The sequence below is a fragment of the Pan paniscus genome, chromosome 1 (assembly GCF_029289425.2).
Source record: "Pan paniscus chromosome 1, NHGRI_mPanPan1-v2.0_pri, whole genome shotgun sequence".
Taxonomy (NCBI): domain Eukaryota; kingdom Metazoa; phylum Chordata; class Mammalia; order Primates; family Hominidae; genus Pan; species Pan paniscus.
The window spans coordinates 32872961-32890404 of NC_073249.2; the positions used below are offsets into that span (position 1 = coordinate 32872961).

General features: G+C 35.7%; 1 protein-coding gene across 17 annotated transcripts in view; it reads left to right on the forward strand.

The window, feature by feature from the left end:
- Window positions 1-17444, forward strand: part of ESRRG (estrogen related receptor gamma) — a 597527-nt gene that overhangs the window by 568632 nt on the left and 11451 nt on the right. For all 17 annotated transcript variants that reach the window (XM_055108096.3, XM_055108111.3, XM_055108125.3 and 14 more), the window contains one exon: window positions 12661-12930. In XM_055108096.3, the coding sequence (XP_054964071.1) occupies window positions 12661-12930 (270 nt within the window). The remainder of the gene's footprint in view (window positions 1-12660; window positions 12931-17444) is intronic.

Genomic DNA, 17444 nt, shown 5'->3' on the forward strand with positions numbered 1-17444 from the left:
TCCTTGAATCAACCTGATATAAAAACTTCTAGGATTTCCTGGGTTTTTTTTGCAGGGTTTCAGTGACATGCAAGGAAATGGTCACAGCCTAGGAGAGAGGTGGGATACAAAGGTAAATGCACTCTCCAGCAGATCAAAGCGGGAAGGTTAGAGGGACTGCTGTGGGTGCTCTTGTTTATTTGGGGAGGAGAAGAATTATGGCTTTTAACTGCAGCTACATTTGCCTTCTCCGTTCTACTTTGAATGGAGGATCTTCACAGAAAGAATTATTATAAGAGGCACAGGTTTGGTTTGTGTATCATATATCCATAGTAAATATATACCACCGGCAGCCTTTTACCACTGATAATGATTCTGCATTCATATGGTTGAGGAATTCCGAGAGCTGTGTTGTTTGATGTTTTTGTTTTGGTTTCATTTTAACTTGGCTAGTCATCCAAACTGGGGATAGTGTAGAGAGGAAGAAGGGAGGGCTGAGAGGAATCGAAGGGGTTGCCTCTATTGTCAATGAGAAGATAACTGGTCGCCTCCCCAGTGGAACGTATGCCAAGCCATAATGACTTAGCTCTGCTTGAGCCAGCAAACACCAGCCGTGAACTTGGGAGTAAATATTCACAAACAGATCTTCATTAGCCGCAGAGAAAAACAGTGTGGGAGCCTGACTTTAAACCGAACTCTCAGAGATAGAAATTCAGAGAAGCTGTTTTTCCATGCTGTCCAGAGCACAAATTATGCCTAGGTCTTTAAGCATCAGTAGTAAGGATTTCTAATATTATTTGAGTGTGGAGTTTCAGGGTCAGCATGCTATAATTTCATATCTGTGACATGCATCTCATGGATAACATATTTCTTCTACGTTCTTTCATGAATACATATGGCACTTTGTTTTTAATGGCCTATGCTGTAAATCCTTTAACTTCCATTTATGCAGAAGACCTCCTGTTTTGTTTTGTTTTTTCTGCCTCTCCTCCTCCTAGGGCATATGTTAGAGACACTGAGTTATAGTTTCTATTTTAGGAAAATTGAGAAAAGCACACCTGAAGGATTTTCATTTTTTTTTCTGCTTTACTTGTAACTAGTAATAGTAAGACAAGAAGAGATAACAGCGTTAACTCCACAAACACTAAGTCTATAATAATTAGTGCTTTTATTGGAATTTGTATTTCTATATCAAGGGACCAATTAGGTAACTCTGAAAGGATTTGAAGTTATGTTTTTAAAGGCAGTACAGAAATTATAAGCAATTTTTCTTTTAGAGATCCAAGATAGAATTGATTCTTGGTCATTTCAGTGAAAGTACACAAGATAATCACAACTCCCTTTTGTACATGGCAGCTTAAATACAATTTTCAAATTTTTAGGTTAACCCATATGAAATGACCCAGGTTCTCACAATGCCTGTCATTCTGTGCTTAATGTGCGTGTAGGTGAGGCCTTCACAAACGGGAAAACAGTTACACAAAGATCTTTTTGACAAGATACCCTGAGCCTTAAAGCCAGCAACTCTACCTTCATTAATGCAAGCAGTATTAGGAAAAACTTTGAACTTTCACCTTACTTGAATAGGCAGTGTTTAATCCAAAATCAGATTGGGGTCCAGTGAGCACTTCTCTTTTCCTTCTAGTTTTGTCTCTTGTACTACATCAGTGAAGATAGATAGATAGATAGATAGATAGATAGACCTTAATATATCTATCTATATTTTAATCTAATTCACTACAGCTTATTTCAATTTATTCAGTGTGTGGAATATGCTTTTTAAAACGTTCTTACAATATTAGACTCTAATGTTGGATTACAAATAACAGAAATGAAGCAACCATAGCAGTTACTATTCTTTCCCCCACCCCTTTTTTTTTTTTTTTTTTTTTTTTTTTGATGGAGTCTCACTCTGCCACCCAGGCTGGAGTGCAGTGGTGCAATCTTAGCTCACTGCAACCTTTGCCTCCTGTGTTCAAGTGATTCTCCTGCCTCAACCTCCTGAGTAGCTGGGAATACATACCCATGCCACTATGCCCAGCTAATTTTTATATATTTAGTAGAGATGGGGTTTCACCATGTAGGCCAGGCTGGTCTCGAGCTCCTGACCTCAAGTGATCCACTCACCTCGGCCTCCCAAAGTGCTGGGATTAGCCATGAGCCACCGCACCTGGCCAGCTAAGTCACTAATTATAAATTTCTTTTAATTGTGGGATATTCCCAAGAAAAGCAGTTCAGTTCACCTTTAAAAATATTATTATTAAACTTCACATGTGGGAAAATGAAAATTCATAAAAATTCATTTTATACTTTAAATATATTTTTGAGTTAGAAATAGTGAAAATCAAATCTTAAAAAGTAGAAAGGAAGGCAGAAGTGCCAATAATTTGTTGTTTGAAAAAAGTTAACCAAAAATTACAGCTGGGATTGCCTCTTCGACAGCTTTAAAGAGTTTTAGAGGCATGCCTATCTCTTTTTGAAGCCCAACAAATGACATTTTCTACTAATAACATAGTGGTTAGTTTATTAAAACTTTGCATGACTCAAAAAGCATATTTTTGATCCTAAAATGTATATTCACAAAATTCATCTGCTTGTGTTTCTCCTCATATCTCTATTTTCAATGAAAAATTATAATCTTTAACAGAATAATTTTCTCATGAATCCAAACTCTCAGCCAGCCATAAATGGAAAAACAAAGTTCATATCAAAATAATGTGATCCTGGTTCTGACCTATTAAAAAATGTTTTTGGTTCCTGCTTCATTTCCTCAAAGTCCCACCTGATTTCTTTTAGATTTAAATAGATTCTGCTTGACTTGCCCAGATTATTTGCATAGAGCTATCTATAGTTATGCAGGTTCCCACAGCAGGTAGAACTGGTTCCTGTTTGAAATTATTATGTAAGAATGGATACACAAACTAGTCTGATAAACCTGAAACATGTCTAAGTGGCATTTAAATTACATTAACACCTGTGTGTAAAGACACAGTGAAAGGACATAACAGACAAGAACCCTCCTTGCTGTTTGTAACTGTCTAATCTGCTGCTTTATCATAGGAAGGGCCCTTACTCCCTCGGTGCTGCAATGACTGTAGTGTTGCAAGTACTTCTGACAAGTGAGTGCTTACCTAGTGAGGACCCATTGTTCTAAACTGGACTGAGAAGGGGACGCCTTATGTATGCATTTTTATTGCCTTGTCTCCTCCTTGCTGTTTTTGATTCAGAGTGAAGCAGCCCATAATGATAAAATGCCAGGATTTCTCAATCTTCTTGCAAATTTTTTAGTGTGGAAAATGTTCTCATGAGAAGCTCCTTCTTACACTTGACAAAAATTAGGTTGGGATTGCCTAAAAATTTACGTTAAAAAAGTAGACATATAATATTTTATTCCTGCAAGTAGAAAGAAGCAATGAGCATTGTTTTCATCCATGACTTCACTAGGTTAGTATTTCAGAGGCTTAAAATGCAAGCTACAGAATATAAATGTATACATATTGTCAAAATAATTGTACAACTAGGATAGGTAGATAAATTAATGACAGTACTTATAAATAACAAAAAAGTAATTGTGACATTATCATGAAGTCTGTTGTGAATGGTTACTTATAAATATAAGAGAAGCAGCTAGTCCATATGACTGAAACATCAACTTTACTTCTAAATTGAAGAGAACTGGCTGAGGTTAATAAATTTAGGCAGGACTTTATCAGAGTCTAAGTGGCTCCAAATAAAAATCCTATATACTTTATAGGCACTTATAAGCAAAGAGCATTATACGAAATCAGTGCCTTAATAAACATTCATTGAATTAATGAAAAAGCATTAGGCACCCCTTTTTGTTATATGTTGATATATTTTCTGTGGGGGAGGGATCTGGTTCCTGCAACGGTCTTTTCATTCCTAACGTCACATCTTTTTGAAAGCCAGTCAATGAGCTGTTGAGGAATTCTCTATTCATTCATTTAGCACATATTTACTGAGTACCAGCTATGTGACAGGCACTGTTTGAGGAGCTGGAGACATAGCAGGAAACAAATCAGAGATCTCCACCTTGAAGAGTTTATCTAGAACACGGCAAACCACTGTCCAGAGGATACAGATATATCTATCAAGCATCCACTCCCTTACTTCAGGGGTCACTTACACTCAGCTCTGTGTCTCCTGCTTATGTCTTCATCTTCATCTTCACATTTATATTTTACAAGTGCCCTTAGATGCTACCTAGTGACAACGATCATGGCAATGAGAATGGAAAGAAGTGTGTGTATTTGAGAATGATTTCACATGTATAAAAGAGAAAACTTGGTGAGAGATCAGTGAAGGGCCAAGAGTAAGGTGGCAGGTGGATGGCGGTGCTTAGGGAAATAGTGGAGCTGTAGGTTTTGACATTAGGATTAGGAAAATGAGCTCACTTAACATGTTAGGACATCCATGGAGGAATTACTAGAGGAAGATTTTTTAGGAAATATGGCAGGGAAAGGGAAAAGGAACAAACAATGAAAGAAATTCTGTATTCTACCAGAGAGTTTCAGTTTTATCATGTAGGAGATATGGAAACCAAGAAAGCATTTTGATGAGGGAATGGCGTAGGTTTCATATTTTAAAGATTGCTTGACTAGCCCTGGGTAGGATGGAAGAAAGAAATACAAGATATAGAAGGATTTTGGTAAGGATGCTGTTAAAATTTACCCCAAAAGGATGATGAAGGCCTAACCAAAACTGGGATGGAGGGGAGGAGAGAAAGTGATGGATATGGATACATTTAGGAGAATGTGTACAACCAAGCACTAAACTCTCCTTTTCTGCATAGACATATACTTGGATCCATCCTTGCAATACTTTTCTTTTTTGGTTGTTATGGTCTTATCCACTTTTACTGTGCTATAAAATCTTAGATGACAAGGATTATGTCTTATTCATTTTGCATATTCCAATGGTACTGAGCATAGTGCTTCACTTGTAATAGATACTCTAAATACTAGGTGATTTGAACTTTGTCACAGTAGAACCATTGGAAGCCTAATAATTTAAGGCTGAAATAAACCTTCAGGAATACTTTTTCTACCTTCTAGTTTTACAGATGAGAAAGCAGAAACCAGCAAAGTTGAGTCATTCCTCAGAGTTTCACAGTTCTTTGGTGGCAGAGATGGCACCCAATTCTAGGTCTATTTACTCCCAGTCCATGGATTTTGTCTGAGGTGCTCACCGTTACCCAGACAGCCTTGTGCTTCATGATTAGCTCGGTTTCTTATTCTGAATTAGAAACTGTTGGAACTGGAAGATTCCTCAGAAGTGTGTAGTCCACAGTTTGCAATTGACAGATAAGAAGGTCACCTGTGGGTCTGTATTAGTTTGCTAAAGCTGCTAAAACAAAGTACCAAAGACTGGGTGACATAAACCACAGAAATATATTGGCTCACAGCTCTGGAAGTTGGAAGCCCAAGAGCAGGTGGCAGGAGGTTTGGGTTCCTTCTGCGGGCTCTGCAGGTGAGTCTGGTCCTCCTGTCTCTCCTGTCTCTCCTTCTCTCCTGTCTCTCCTGGCTTCTGGTGGTCTCAAGCATCCCTTGGCTTGTAGGTAGTATTCTCCCTGGGTCCTGACATCATCTTCCCTCTGCACATGTCCATCTCTGTGTCAAATATCCTCTTTTTATGAAGATACAGTCATATTACATTAGGGCCCACTTTAATGACCTCATCTTAATGTGATCATCTACAAAGACCCTATTTCCAAATAAGGTCATGTTCCCAGGTCCTGGAGGTTAGGACTCTAACATCTTTTGGGTGGGATGGCACAAATCAGATCATCACAGGGGCTAAGTTAATACCATTGGTTGTAGTCAGATCTCTAGACCTCAAAGTTATAGTTCCCCTCACTATCCTCTCCCCCCAGACATCACTTCCTGACTATAAACCTTTATCTTACGGGCATTTATTGCTAAATGTTTTCCACAGACTCTTTAAAGGCTTGTGGAGATATCTGTCAGCTTTCTCCAAAGTTCAAGATAGAGCCTGTATGTGTTTATTTTGGAGGCTTGAATTTTAAATTATTAGACCAAATTTGATGGGGACCCCTTGAGAATTTCCTGAAGAGGATAGTGTTTAGATATCTGGTTCCAAAGTGGGACTGGTTTTCTATGGACCGCTGGTCAGTTCCCTGAAGCACTCTGATATTTCTTGACCTAGTTCTACCAGTACATTGGTAAAGCAAGTCGGATTCAAGCATAGATCCTTTTTCTTTCAAATCAGAAGTGTGGCTTCCAAATGGTGTTTTTCCCTATTCAGTATCCATCTAATCCCAAAGTTAGACTGAAAAATGCCATTTTAAAATATATTTTTTAGAGTCCTATATTATATGGCATTGCTTTCCTATTTTCTTGATGGCCAAACAAATTTCAGTCAGTCTGCTTTCCAGGCAGAACTTATTTTCAACTAGTAAAAAATAAAGGTTGTAGGAAAAGAAAGCCATTAGATTTCCCTCTTTAAGGCAGCTCAGCCTATACTTGCCTCCATGCCCCCCGACATTTTTTCTTTCTTCTTGGCTTAGATGAAAGGACAAAAGAAGTAAACTTGAGGTCAAGTAAGAGGGAGTTTGGGAAAAGCTAAGGGAATTATTTCAGATCCTCTCCAGTCATTCAGAAGTACTAGGTAAGTAGGGGTAAGTAAGGACTTCCAAAGAGGAACTGCACACTCCGTGTAGATGGTCTTTACATTCTTATTAGGCATTCACTGGCCCTGTGTCTAGTACTTTTCAAAGTAGGCTGGCAGTTGTTAAAAAAAACTCCCACTCACAGGAAAAAAACAAAACTAAACAAAACCTCTTGTCATCATGTTGAGTCTTTCCTGTATTGTCACTTGAAATATTTTTTCTGAGCTGCTATTGTATTTTAAATTTTTCTAGCAAGCTGATTGGAAAACCAGGAATAATTGCTAAAGAAAGCATTTCACCACGTCTATGGGGGCATGTTTTCAATTTCTGTTCCTATGATTGGGCTAATTGTAAACTCATTTGGTTGTTTATGTAATCAGCATGAGTAGTCAGTGGTCAATTGCACCTGTAAATTCAGTTAACAGTGATAATTCTGTTTTGGACTGGTAGATATTACCTTTGCGTTTCTGTTCTCCTCTCTTTTAGTTCCTCACAACTGCTTAGATCATTTGCTCAGTTTTATGGAAGGTGGTCACTTCTGCCCTTATATACAAAATTGTATTAAAACCTGAGTCCTGCCTTTTAGATTTTAGGAATATGTACTTGTCTTGTTTGACCACTATTTTAAAATAATAGTTCCATAAAATCAATGTGAAACCTACTTAAAGTATAAAAACAGAGATAAAGAAATAGATTTCTTATGGAATCAACAAATGTTGAAACAAATGATTAAATTAGCTAGCAAGGGACCTATTTTCCATTTTTGTCAATTATTCTTACATTTCACCCAATTGTGATTGAATCTAAATTATTGAAATCTGGATTAAGGTCAGCCCAAAAGAGTAAAGATTCAAAGAATAGTATTATAGGTATTGTATTTAAGGCTTAAGTACAAACATAATATAATCATTATCATCTCTTTTAAAGAAAAATTGTAAATAAAATGCTTCTGATAGCACCATGTAGATGTTCCAGCTTTCACTTCTGCAGTTAACCATCTGTAGCTGCTTAACTCTAGCTCCTACTGAGTTCCAGTTCATGAAAAAAAAGTGTGTGTATATATATATATAGTCTCCTGCAAGAGACTATATATATATATAACTTACATATATATGTTATATATATAACATATATATGTATATATATAACATATATATGTATATATATATAACATATATATGTATATATATAACATATATATGTGTATATATAACTTATATATATATGTGTATATATATATATATAAAGTTTCCTACAAGCTCCTGAGCTGTGTATTTTGTGAATCATAGGACAAAGTGATATGTCTGCCCCATATGTGAAAAGAACATCTGGCTTAAAAATACAAAATAAGTTTATTTCTAACAAGGGTTATGCATCTGTGTGTCTATTGGTAGCTAAGACCAAATGTTAGTGCCACTGTTATTCTTTTCTTCTCTGGGTCCTGTAAACATTAGGTTTATTTGTACGGGAAAGAAAAGAATCTAGCTTACGTTGCATTGCTTAATCAGCTTCTCAAAATGAACTTCGTTTGTGATCTCAGTGAGTCATTATGGCATAATTACAGTTCTAGCATGATATGCTAGTTGTTGAAAAATGTTGATTTTTTTTTCTGCGTGGAACAGAAAAACTACAGTTCAAAAACTGTGATCAGGCAAATCAATGCCATGATTAACTGATATTAACAGATGCCCTGAAGATTTAAAATGTTTGCTCTCTATTTCAAGAAAGCAGCCGAGAAGAAAATGCCTAGCAGGGGTTAAACCCAAATGCCTGCACTGCAGCCTATTTCTGTCAACACTCTGTTCAGGAAATAAACATTTATGCTTTCTGAAATGAAAGTGTATTTTTGAAGACTAGCCGTCAGATATTTTTTGCCCTTCACACTTTCAAATGCTTAGCCTTTTTTGTAAGTTGACTGCAAAGTGCATCAGTTTGCCAGGCTAAAAAAAAAAAGCAAAAAAAAAAAAAAAACAGTGCTTGATGAGTGCCCATGGCACCACTGTCAACCTCCAAAGTTTCCAGTAGAAGAAGGCAAGACGGTTGGCACAAAACATGCTTTCTTCAAGCCTATTGCCTCAGGGGTACCTGCCTCTTGAGAAGCTTTTCAATCCTTCCAAATGATGTTATTCCCAACTGTCATCTGGTTTATTTGGAGCACACTGTATTGCAGATAAACATGCTATTTAACTGCGGGTCAAGGTAGAGAGTCATTCTGCAAGCAAAATGCCTGAGATACATTAAATGGCACTGACTCTGGGACAGAGATGAAGAGAGATCCGAGTTGTCAGCGATATGCAGGGAATGGGCTATAGCTGGGGAAGAAAAAATGTGCCATGGTATCAGTGTATTTTAAAAAGCTGTAATACGGCTGAACATTTAAAACTATAACCTGTCACACACCAAAGATTAAGGTCCCAGGATGTACAAAACATGAAGTTCAAATGACACAACTGCAAAGCATATTTTATTTCACTTGGGAAAGAGGTTTCTCTCCAAAGATAGCTAAATATTACAGATGATGAAGACCTCTAACTTGTAGCCCAAGAGCTATAAACTACCATTAAATACCTGGTAAAAACATAAACAAGTAATTATCATTTGGATACAAGCATGTGTAAGCCAATAGAGCAATTATGTTTTAAGAAAATTCCTTAGACTCAGCTTATTAAAACATGCATTTTCATTTAGGCCTTGGTTATTTAGAATTTTATACATTGCTCAGGTCTATTGATAAAAATGTTATTTTATCCATGCGTTTTTATGTATGTGCAACGTAGCTAGTACTCCTAAAGAAAAAGTAAAATAATTTTATGGAATTAAGATAAAATTTCTATTATGTATTTGGTCTCCTTAGTGACCAGATGAACATGACTATCTTATAACAAGGCTGTCTTACCTGCTGCTCAGGCATTTGGGCAGGAGAGCTCTTGGTACTAGCTTCCAGATTGCAGTGGTGTGGTAGGAAAGGGGTAAAATGAGAGCCAGCAATTTCTAGACCAAGAAAAGATAGAAGTTCAGACTTTTATTTTATTTTGTAAGGCATAGATTGTCCTTTTTCCTTTGGATTTGCAAAAAGTATACTTCCTTTAATCAGCTGAAATATACTTGAGGATATCAATCAAGCAAATGTGTCAAACCTTTTGTGCTATATCCGTCTCCCCATGCTCCCTCACCAAAAAAAAAAAAAAAAAAAAGGAGAGCTGTTTCTTCCCCTTTTTTCCTTCTCTTTATTTCATAGAGAAGCAAAAGGAAAAAGTTAGGTTTGCAGGAAGGATAAACACACACACATGCACACACATACACACACACAACCATCAATATAGAAGAAACAAATTGCAGGATCAGCTTTAAAAATGAAATTTTATTGTTTTTTGTTCAATTAAACCCCAAAGAAATATGCGAAATGTTGTTATGGCTGTAACATTGTTAATTTGTAAATCACAGGGACAAAGGGGGCCCGGTGCAACTTTAAAGTTTCCGTGCACGTAAATGTCGATAGCGTGCCTTCTCCATCATCAGCACTAAATTCACATTGATGCCTCTTTTCTTCTCTGTATTGATCCTTCCATGAGAACGTAGATTTGTATCTGTTAATTAATGCATCCTGAAACAGCGTTTGTATTAATCAGGCAGATAAGAAAAATTGGATGCCTGCACCCCCCTGACAACCGTAAAAGTGCTGGCCCTGATAAAATCGTGGATGGACCTCAATAAAAAAGTTCCTCCTTCCACTCAATAAACTAATCATCCTGCTTTTAATTATTCGGCAGAAAGATGTGTGGAGATTGGAGAATGTGTAAATCTATTTACTAACAGCAGTGTCTGGGAGGGAGAATAGGGCTGTCACAGGAAGGTGCTGCGGGCTACACGCTCTGTCCATCTGCTGCTGCAGAGAAACTGCGACTTGGGAGCATGAAAAGGAACAAGAAAACTAAGGCAAATTGAAAAGACCCATTCATTTTTGCTCCTAACTTTCCAGATGATTTTTTTTTTTTGGTATTTTAATTTACACAAGAAATTCTTACTTAGTATGTTTTCTTGAGATTGATACTTGGATTTGCATTGCACCTTTTTTCCTTGGACGGGAATAGAAAAAAAGAGCAGTGTGGTTTTCTGTTTGTTTGTTGTGAATATAACATTGCTAAAATTAAAAGCATCTGGAGCCTAACCTATTTAGGTTAAATAATTTAGTTTTCTGTGTTGAATCGCTGTTTAAAATGTTATCAGCTATTATATCTCTAAGAGGATATTTATTAATTTAACCCCAAATGCAATGACAAAAGCAGAATAAGAAACAAGACTTACACAGCCAGTCCAAAAGAAATCCTGTCAAATAACATGTAAGCACCATGATAAACAATGAAAGAAATGCATTTTACACATATCTTAAAGATTCCCTTAAGAAAAGCTTGACTCATCTCTTCTGATGATTTTATTAAGCACTTATAATTAATGGTACCAAATGGCAAATCACTGTTTTTCACCAATAGGTCAGGAAATCCTTTCCTTTTCTTTACTGTGCTGTAGTTTCTAATATCATATGGGATACCCACAATTTGATATGATTGAAAAGGACAGCAACAGTGACCATAAGCAGCAGCCTAAAAAGGGTGGGCATCAGTGGCTACTTATGATTTGGATAATAATGTCTAGAAAGGGAGTAAAAATAGATTTCTTAAGTTGCATTATTAAAAATGGTCCTTCCTTTCTGTAGAATTACTAGTGGCAGGACCTTAAATGATGGTACCACTGTCCTCAGAAGCCATGAGGTGGATGGTTACCCTTAGAAGTCTTAGGCATACACTTGGAAATAAAAGTGAAGTTTTAAGAAACATTTCTTTTTTAGGACTTGAGAAAAGCTTCTGATCATCAGGTATCTTCACTTTAGAATACAGATCTAGTCCCTCTGATATATAAATATATATCTTCACTCCTAAGTAGGCTTAATTGTACTGCTTCCTCTTTCTCTATTGAACAACATTTTCTTTTTAATTTTTTTGCATATGTTTTCTCAAGCTCAGAGGGACTTTAAATATGCGTGTATGAATGCATCCCAGATTTGCAGAAAAGAATTGAAGTGATCACATAGGTAATTCAGATAAAAAGAACATATATTAATCATACAACAACACTTACTGAATTTCAGGTTATAGCTTAATGTTTAGGTAGGTGATATTTTATATTTCCCAAATACGAAATTTAAGAGACAAGTTAATTTCTCTTGCTCAAGGTGAAAGAGCCAGTAGCTAAGTGGAGCCAGTATTTACATGCAGAATCTGACTCCTTTGCACCAAACCCTGTTACCTTTATTTATATTTAACTTTTTAAACAATTGGATCTTAATAACAATAGTGAACGAGGCTTTTCTCTTTGGTGGGGAGGCCAGGCTGCTACATATTACACTTTCTTTTATACCTATTATCACTAATTTTAAAAGAAAGTCATGTTAAATATCAGTGGGGAGAAATAGCCAATTAAGAAGGCTCACCTATTTGTAACTCATCATCCATTGTGCTTGTAATTATTAATATTATACAGAAATGTTTCCAAGTTGTGCTGAGCTCTATGGCCTAAATTGTTTGTTTACCTTTTATTTTTAGCTGCTGCTTCTTCTCCTTCTTCTTCTTTTTTTTTTTTTTACTTTTATGTTGTTTACCAATAGTAGTTTTTAGAGATGAGATAGTTGAAAATCTGACTTCTTGTAAGATTTTCCTAAAGACTTCAACCAGAAATCAAGTATATTTAAAGATTACATGGTATTTTCTTCTCGAATGAAAGAAAACGACATCTCTATTATATTCCCCTAAGCTGTGTCTATAAAACTTATAGCAAATACCCACAAATTGAAGAAGCTGGTTTGTGACTTTCACTTTGCTGTTCGCAAAGTGATCCAGGGAAAATTTTAAGAGCTTCTAATCAAAGCTCAGCATAATTTTGAGCACTGATGCAGAAGCCAGCTACCATATGAAACTAATGTTGCATTATGAAATTATGGCTTTAAAGTAACTTGATCTGCCCATCTTTCCATGCAGGCTTCTCCACGCTGTCCCTGGCAGACCAGATGAGCCTTCTGCAGAGTGCTTGGATGGAAATTTTGATCCTTGGTGTCGTATACCGGTCTCTTTCGTTTGAGGATGAACTTGTCTATGCAGACGATTATATAATGGACGAAGACCAGTCCAAATTAGCAGGCCTTCTTGATCTAAATAATGCTATCCTGCAGCTGGTAAAGAAATACAAGAGCATGAAGCTGGAAAAAGAAGAATTTGTCACCCTCAAAGCTATAGCTCTTGCTAATTCAGGTTGGCATACTGACATAGTCATTGTTACATTTTTTTTAATATGTCAGTTTTACCCCTCTCCTTAACTTCTTTAGGGATTTGCTAGACCTGGTTTGTAAATTTTGTATGAGTCAGCAAAATTATAATCAGTATAGCTTTCTAGTGAAAAGTTAGAAATAAGAAAAATATACTTAAAGGGAATTAATTTCATTTTACTTGCTTATTGAATGCTTTGAAACTTTTATCAACTAATGCATGTACTAATTTGGATCATGGCAAAGCAAAAGCTCTTGTAGTAATAGCATAAATGGACACTCCCAGGACAAAATTATTTCTATTGTATTTTATGCATAAGTTAAAACAAGGGAATTGTTGATACACACAAACCATTTTTCCCTCAAAAATGCAAATTGTGCAATTGGGAAAATATATTTAGTGTTGCTTTGAGTTTTGGTTATCAAAGAACAGTTTTCTTACATTCTGGAGTTCTTTAGAAGTCCAATTCTGCCTATGCAGTAAGGGTTAAGAATTATGGGAATAACTGGTCTTTACATTCGAACTGAAACATGCTAAAATAGCAACCTCTAATAAGTAAAAATCGTTAGTGCTTTGTTGTTTTTCCCTTTGTGCCTCTCTTAATGCTTTATTATGGTCTTAAGTCTCTTTTAGCATTTGCATAAAGTTCAGGATAGATCCCTCCTTAATGACGTGCCGATCATTAGATACCTGTGTGTCAATAACGTGCTCTGATGCTATGTACCATTGACAGTCACACCGTGCCCCTCCATCTGCTTTTGTTTTGACCCTATCTTTGAACTTTATCTTGGTTGCCGGCCAGTAGTTTTCCCTTTAATTACAAGAAGGAAACTGTCAATAAAATCTGTTAAATGGGATGCAATGAGTGGCTTGAATGGGCGGACGGCTATTTGTTCAAATTCTGCAGCATTCAAGGTATTGACAGTTTGTTTTCTGGGGCCATATGTGACGATCAATCTCAGGCTGGGCTCAGCCGCGCTGAAAAATGAAAAACCAGATTGCTTTTGCTTACTTGTGGATGACGACTTTGTGATTTGGCGCGGTCCTAGTGAGATGAGACCTTCTGCCCAAATTGCCCCCATGAGAGCCAGGGACGCGTGACTGTTTTTAGAAATAATTTTTAATTGATTTTGTAATTAACAGTTCATCTACAATATTGATGCATGAATCCTTGGACTGATAGGAGGGAAATTGTTTTCAACAATGGAGTTGTACTTTCCTATTTGTCTTCATAATGCAGTTTAGCATTTCACAGTTTTAATTGTGAATATAACCCTCTTCCTCACCACACCATGCACCTCTCTTCTTCTACGCTCCTGTGAAATTATAAAATATGATTTCTTATGACAAATGACATTGTTATTATGAACCCTGAAGAATCCCCTGCCCTCCCTCTCCAGAAGATCAAAGTGAGAGATGGGGTAGAAATTTTCTGAGGATTTATTAGTTTGTATGGACTTCACATTATACCATCTCTCATAATGAGATGAAATATTTTATAACAGTGGTTTTGGGAAGAATTTTTATTTGGCAATCATGAAACGATTCTAATTTAAAACATTTACTTGGTTAATTGTTTTTAAAATATACTAAAGCCTGTGTTAAATCTTTTATGTTTCAAATTGCTTTTAAAAATTATTAACTAACCATGAATGCTGAGCAATGCTAAAACTTTATCAACAAAATTTCTAAAAATGTATAATTTTAGATATTGGATGTGTACTTTATGACTAAGTATTATAATTTAGAGTAACTGAATTAATTAGTAGCAGCATTTCTGTCTCTGTTGCTTAGAAGTATAAGCATTAATATTTCTGATAGATAAACATCCTAATCCACATATTCTACTTCTGGGAGAGGAAGTGACTACCTCACAGCAGTGACTGATGATTAGAAAGTCTTTAAAGAATTAGTTCATTTATTTTTCATGTCTAAAGTCAGAAATGGTCAATAAGCTCTCCTTTCTTCTCTTATCATGGTAGTTGAGTAACATTGCTTCTTCTAAAAAAAAGTCTCTGTCCCAAAATATTCTTGCAGGTGATTCCATCGTTGATTTAGCCCCTCAATACGGAGAAAAATCAATTGAATCAGAGTCCCTTCTAAAGAATAACTGATTAAGAACTCTAAGGACTATTTTAATCTCCAAATCGTGCCACCTCTACAGTGTTGTGTAATTATGGCCTTTTCTTCACCCACCTAACCTGCAAGCCCCATCATTTTAGTTTGGGGTAAACAACTCAGAAAGTCATTTTCTTTGATATTGTTGATATGATGTTATTTTATTCCATTTTTGACTGTTATTTGGAGCACAGCAATAAAGTTGTAGATCCAAGATTGAATGTAGACTCAAACTTGCTTAGATCCAATGTAGGTTTTTTAAACTGCCCATACACATATCAGTATAAAAATATTTTAATACTTTAGACACCCTAAAGGGCTTCTATTTTTTTTGTCGTTTCTCTGTGTGTGTGTGTGTGTTTGGGTGTGTGTGTGCATATGTGTGTGTGTTTAGGAATTCCAGATTAACATAAGTAACTTTTTGTGCAAAAATGAAAATCTATTTCAGTGTAATTTAGGTAGGTATCTTAGCTTTTCCTGCATGGCTGTAGGTGTTAAAAACCATTGTCTCATTTACTTAAATTGTAGCTTATTTTAAACATTGGTCTTTATTCAATCATTATAAATGTTGTGCTTATGCTTGGAAAACAGGCAACTGGCTTCCTAATGATGGCTTTCATATTTTTATAGCTTTGTTTCTGTCATAAGTGAATTCAGGACTACTTATAACACCAGAACATCACTGGAAACTCTATCTTCATGTGTGTGGCCAAAACAACAATATGTCATGAACTGTTATAATTCTGCAGTTTTCACATTCAAATATTTGAAAACCCTAAATAATAGTTCCAATTACTTTTGAAGATAAGGAACTTACAGTCTCATTTAAGCTATGTATTCTCTTATTTTTTAGTATTAACAACCTCTTGAGTAATTATTACATCTCTGATATATCTCTGTGCAACTGAATTTTAAAAGAAAACTCTAGGTCACAATTTTAATATTGTAATTCTGAGGCCCTAGTTTTTTCATGTATATAACGAGGTTTGACTAATATCAAATTCTTTCCAATTCTGGAATTCTATGATTCTATAATTAATTTCATTTCTGTATTAGAAAATATAGTGAAATATTTCTATAAGCACCTAGGTAAGATTATATGATGGGATTTATTTCTCTTCATTGAATCTCTTGATTCTTATGTTAAGAATTTGTTTGTTTGAAATTATATACTATAAGATTAAAAGCAGTTTAAGCTAATGAATCACTTTAGTCTGACCATTCTCTGTTGCTCGAGTCATAAGAACTTCAATCTCTAAATCTGCCACTCACATCCCAGTCTTTGCCACCCCTACCCCACCCCAGCCTGAAGCCAGGTGAGTCCAATCCATTCAAGAATAAACATTTTTCAAGTCAAGTTTTCTTTTTTACTTCTACGCATTATTTCCAGAATAATAGCACCTATTGATATCAAGCTACAAATAATGATTTGGTTATCAATTTAAAATCATAAATAACTCTAACAACCTCAGGACAGCATTCTGTTGTTCTTAAGGACAAATGGTTATGTATGCAGAGTTGTGTAATTTCAAGGTATAGAAAGTTTATGATTTCTGTAGGGTACTGGAATGGGCACCATATTTAATTAGGATATTTGGACTCTCATATAGGTTTGACTTAGTGTGTTTTCATTATCACTCCATTAGGGGAGCCTTTCCAGATATGGTTTTCCTAATAACCCCCCGATGAAATAGTAATGCCATCTATTTAGGATATATATATACACACACACATACATACGCACACATATATACATACGTGTACACACATCCATGCATATATATATATTATATTATATATACGCATTTTACCTAAAAAGAGGAATATTTTCTATTCTCTAATTCCAAATTTCACCTCCTTTGAGAATACATCGCTTAAATACATAACTGTTTTCTCATCTGTAAAATAAGGCGGGTGAATTAAATAACGTCTAATATCCCTTAAATGGCCTGAAAATTTTAGATTGATTACTTTTAAGTAAAGGTGGCCAGTTTGGTTTCATACATGTATATATATGTGCATATGTAAGTGTGTGTTTTGTGTGTGTGTGTGTGTGTGTGTGTGTGTGTGTATAAAGTAAAACTGGGCCTTAGCCAGTTTTACAAAATTTTGACTAAATTAGTTGATTTGATATTCTGGAGATAGTTTTAGCTGCTGGTCAAGAGATTATCCTTTTTCAGAATCTTTCTGTAGACATTTCCTTTTTTAAGCTTCTTCTAGGGAATCTTATTTGATTTCCACAACATGCCTGTGCACTAGGCATGTCCAGTACTATTTCACAGGTATGCGAAGAAAGCTGATAATCATGCATGGCTATTATGAGGCAGAAGGTGGGACCTTCTGTCCTTTGCTATCAATGAGCTATTTCTATTCCACAAATA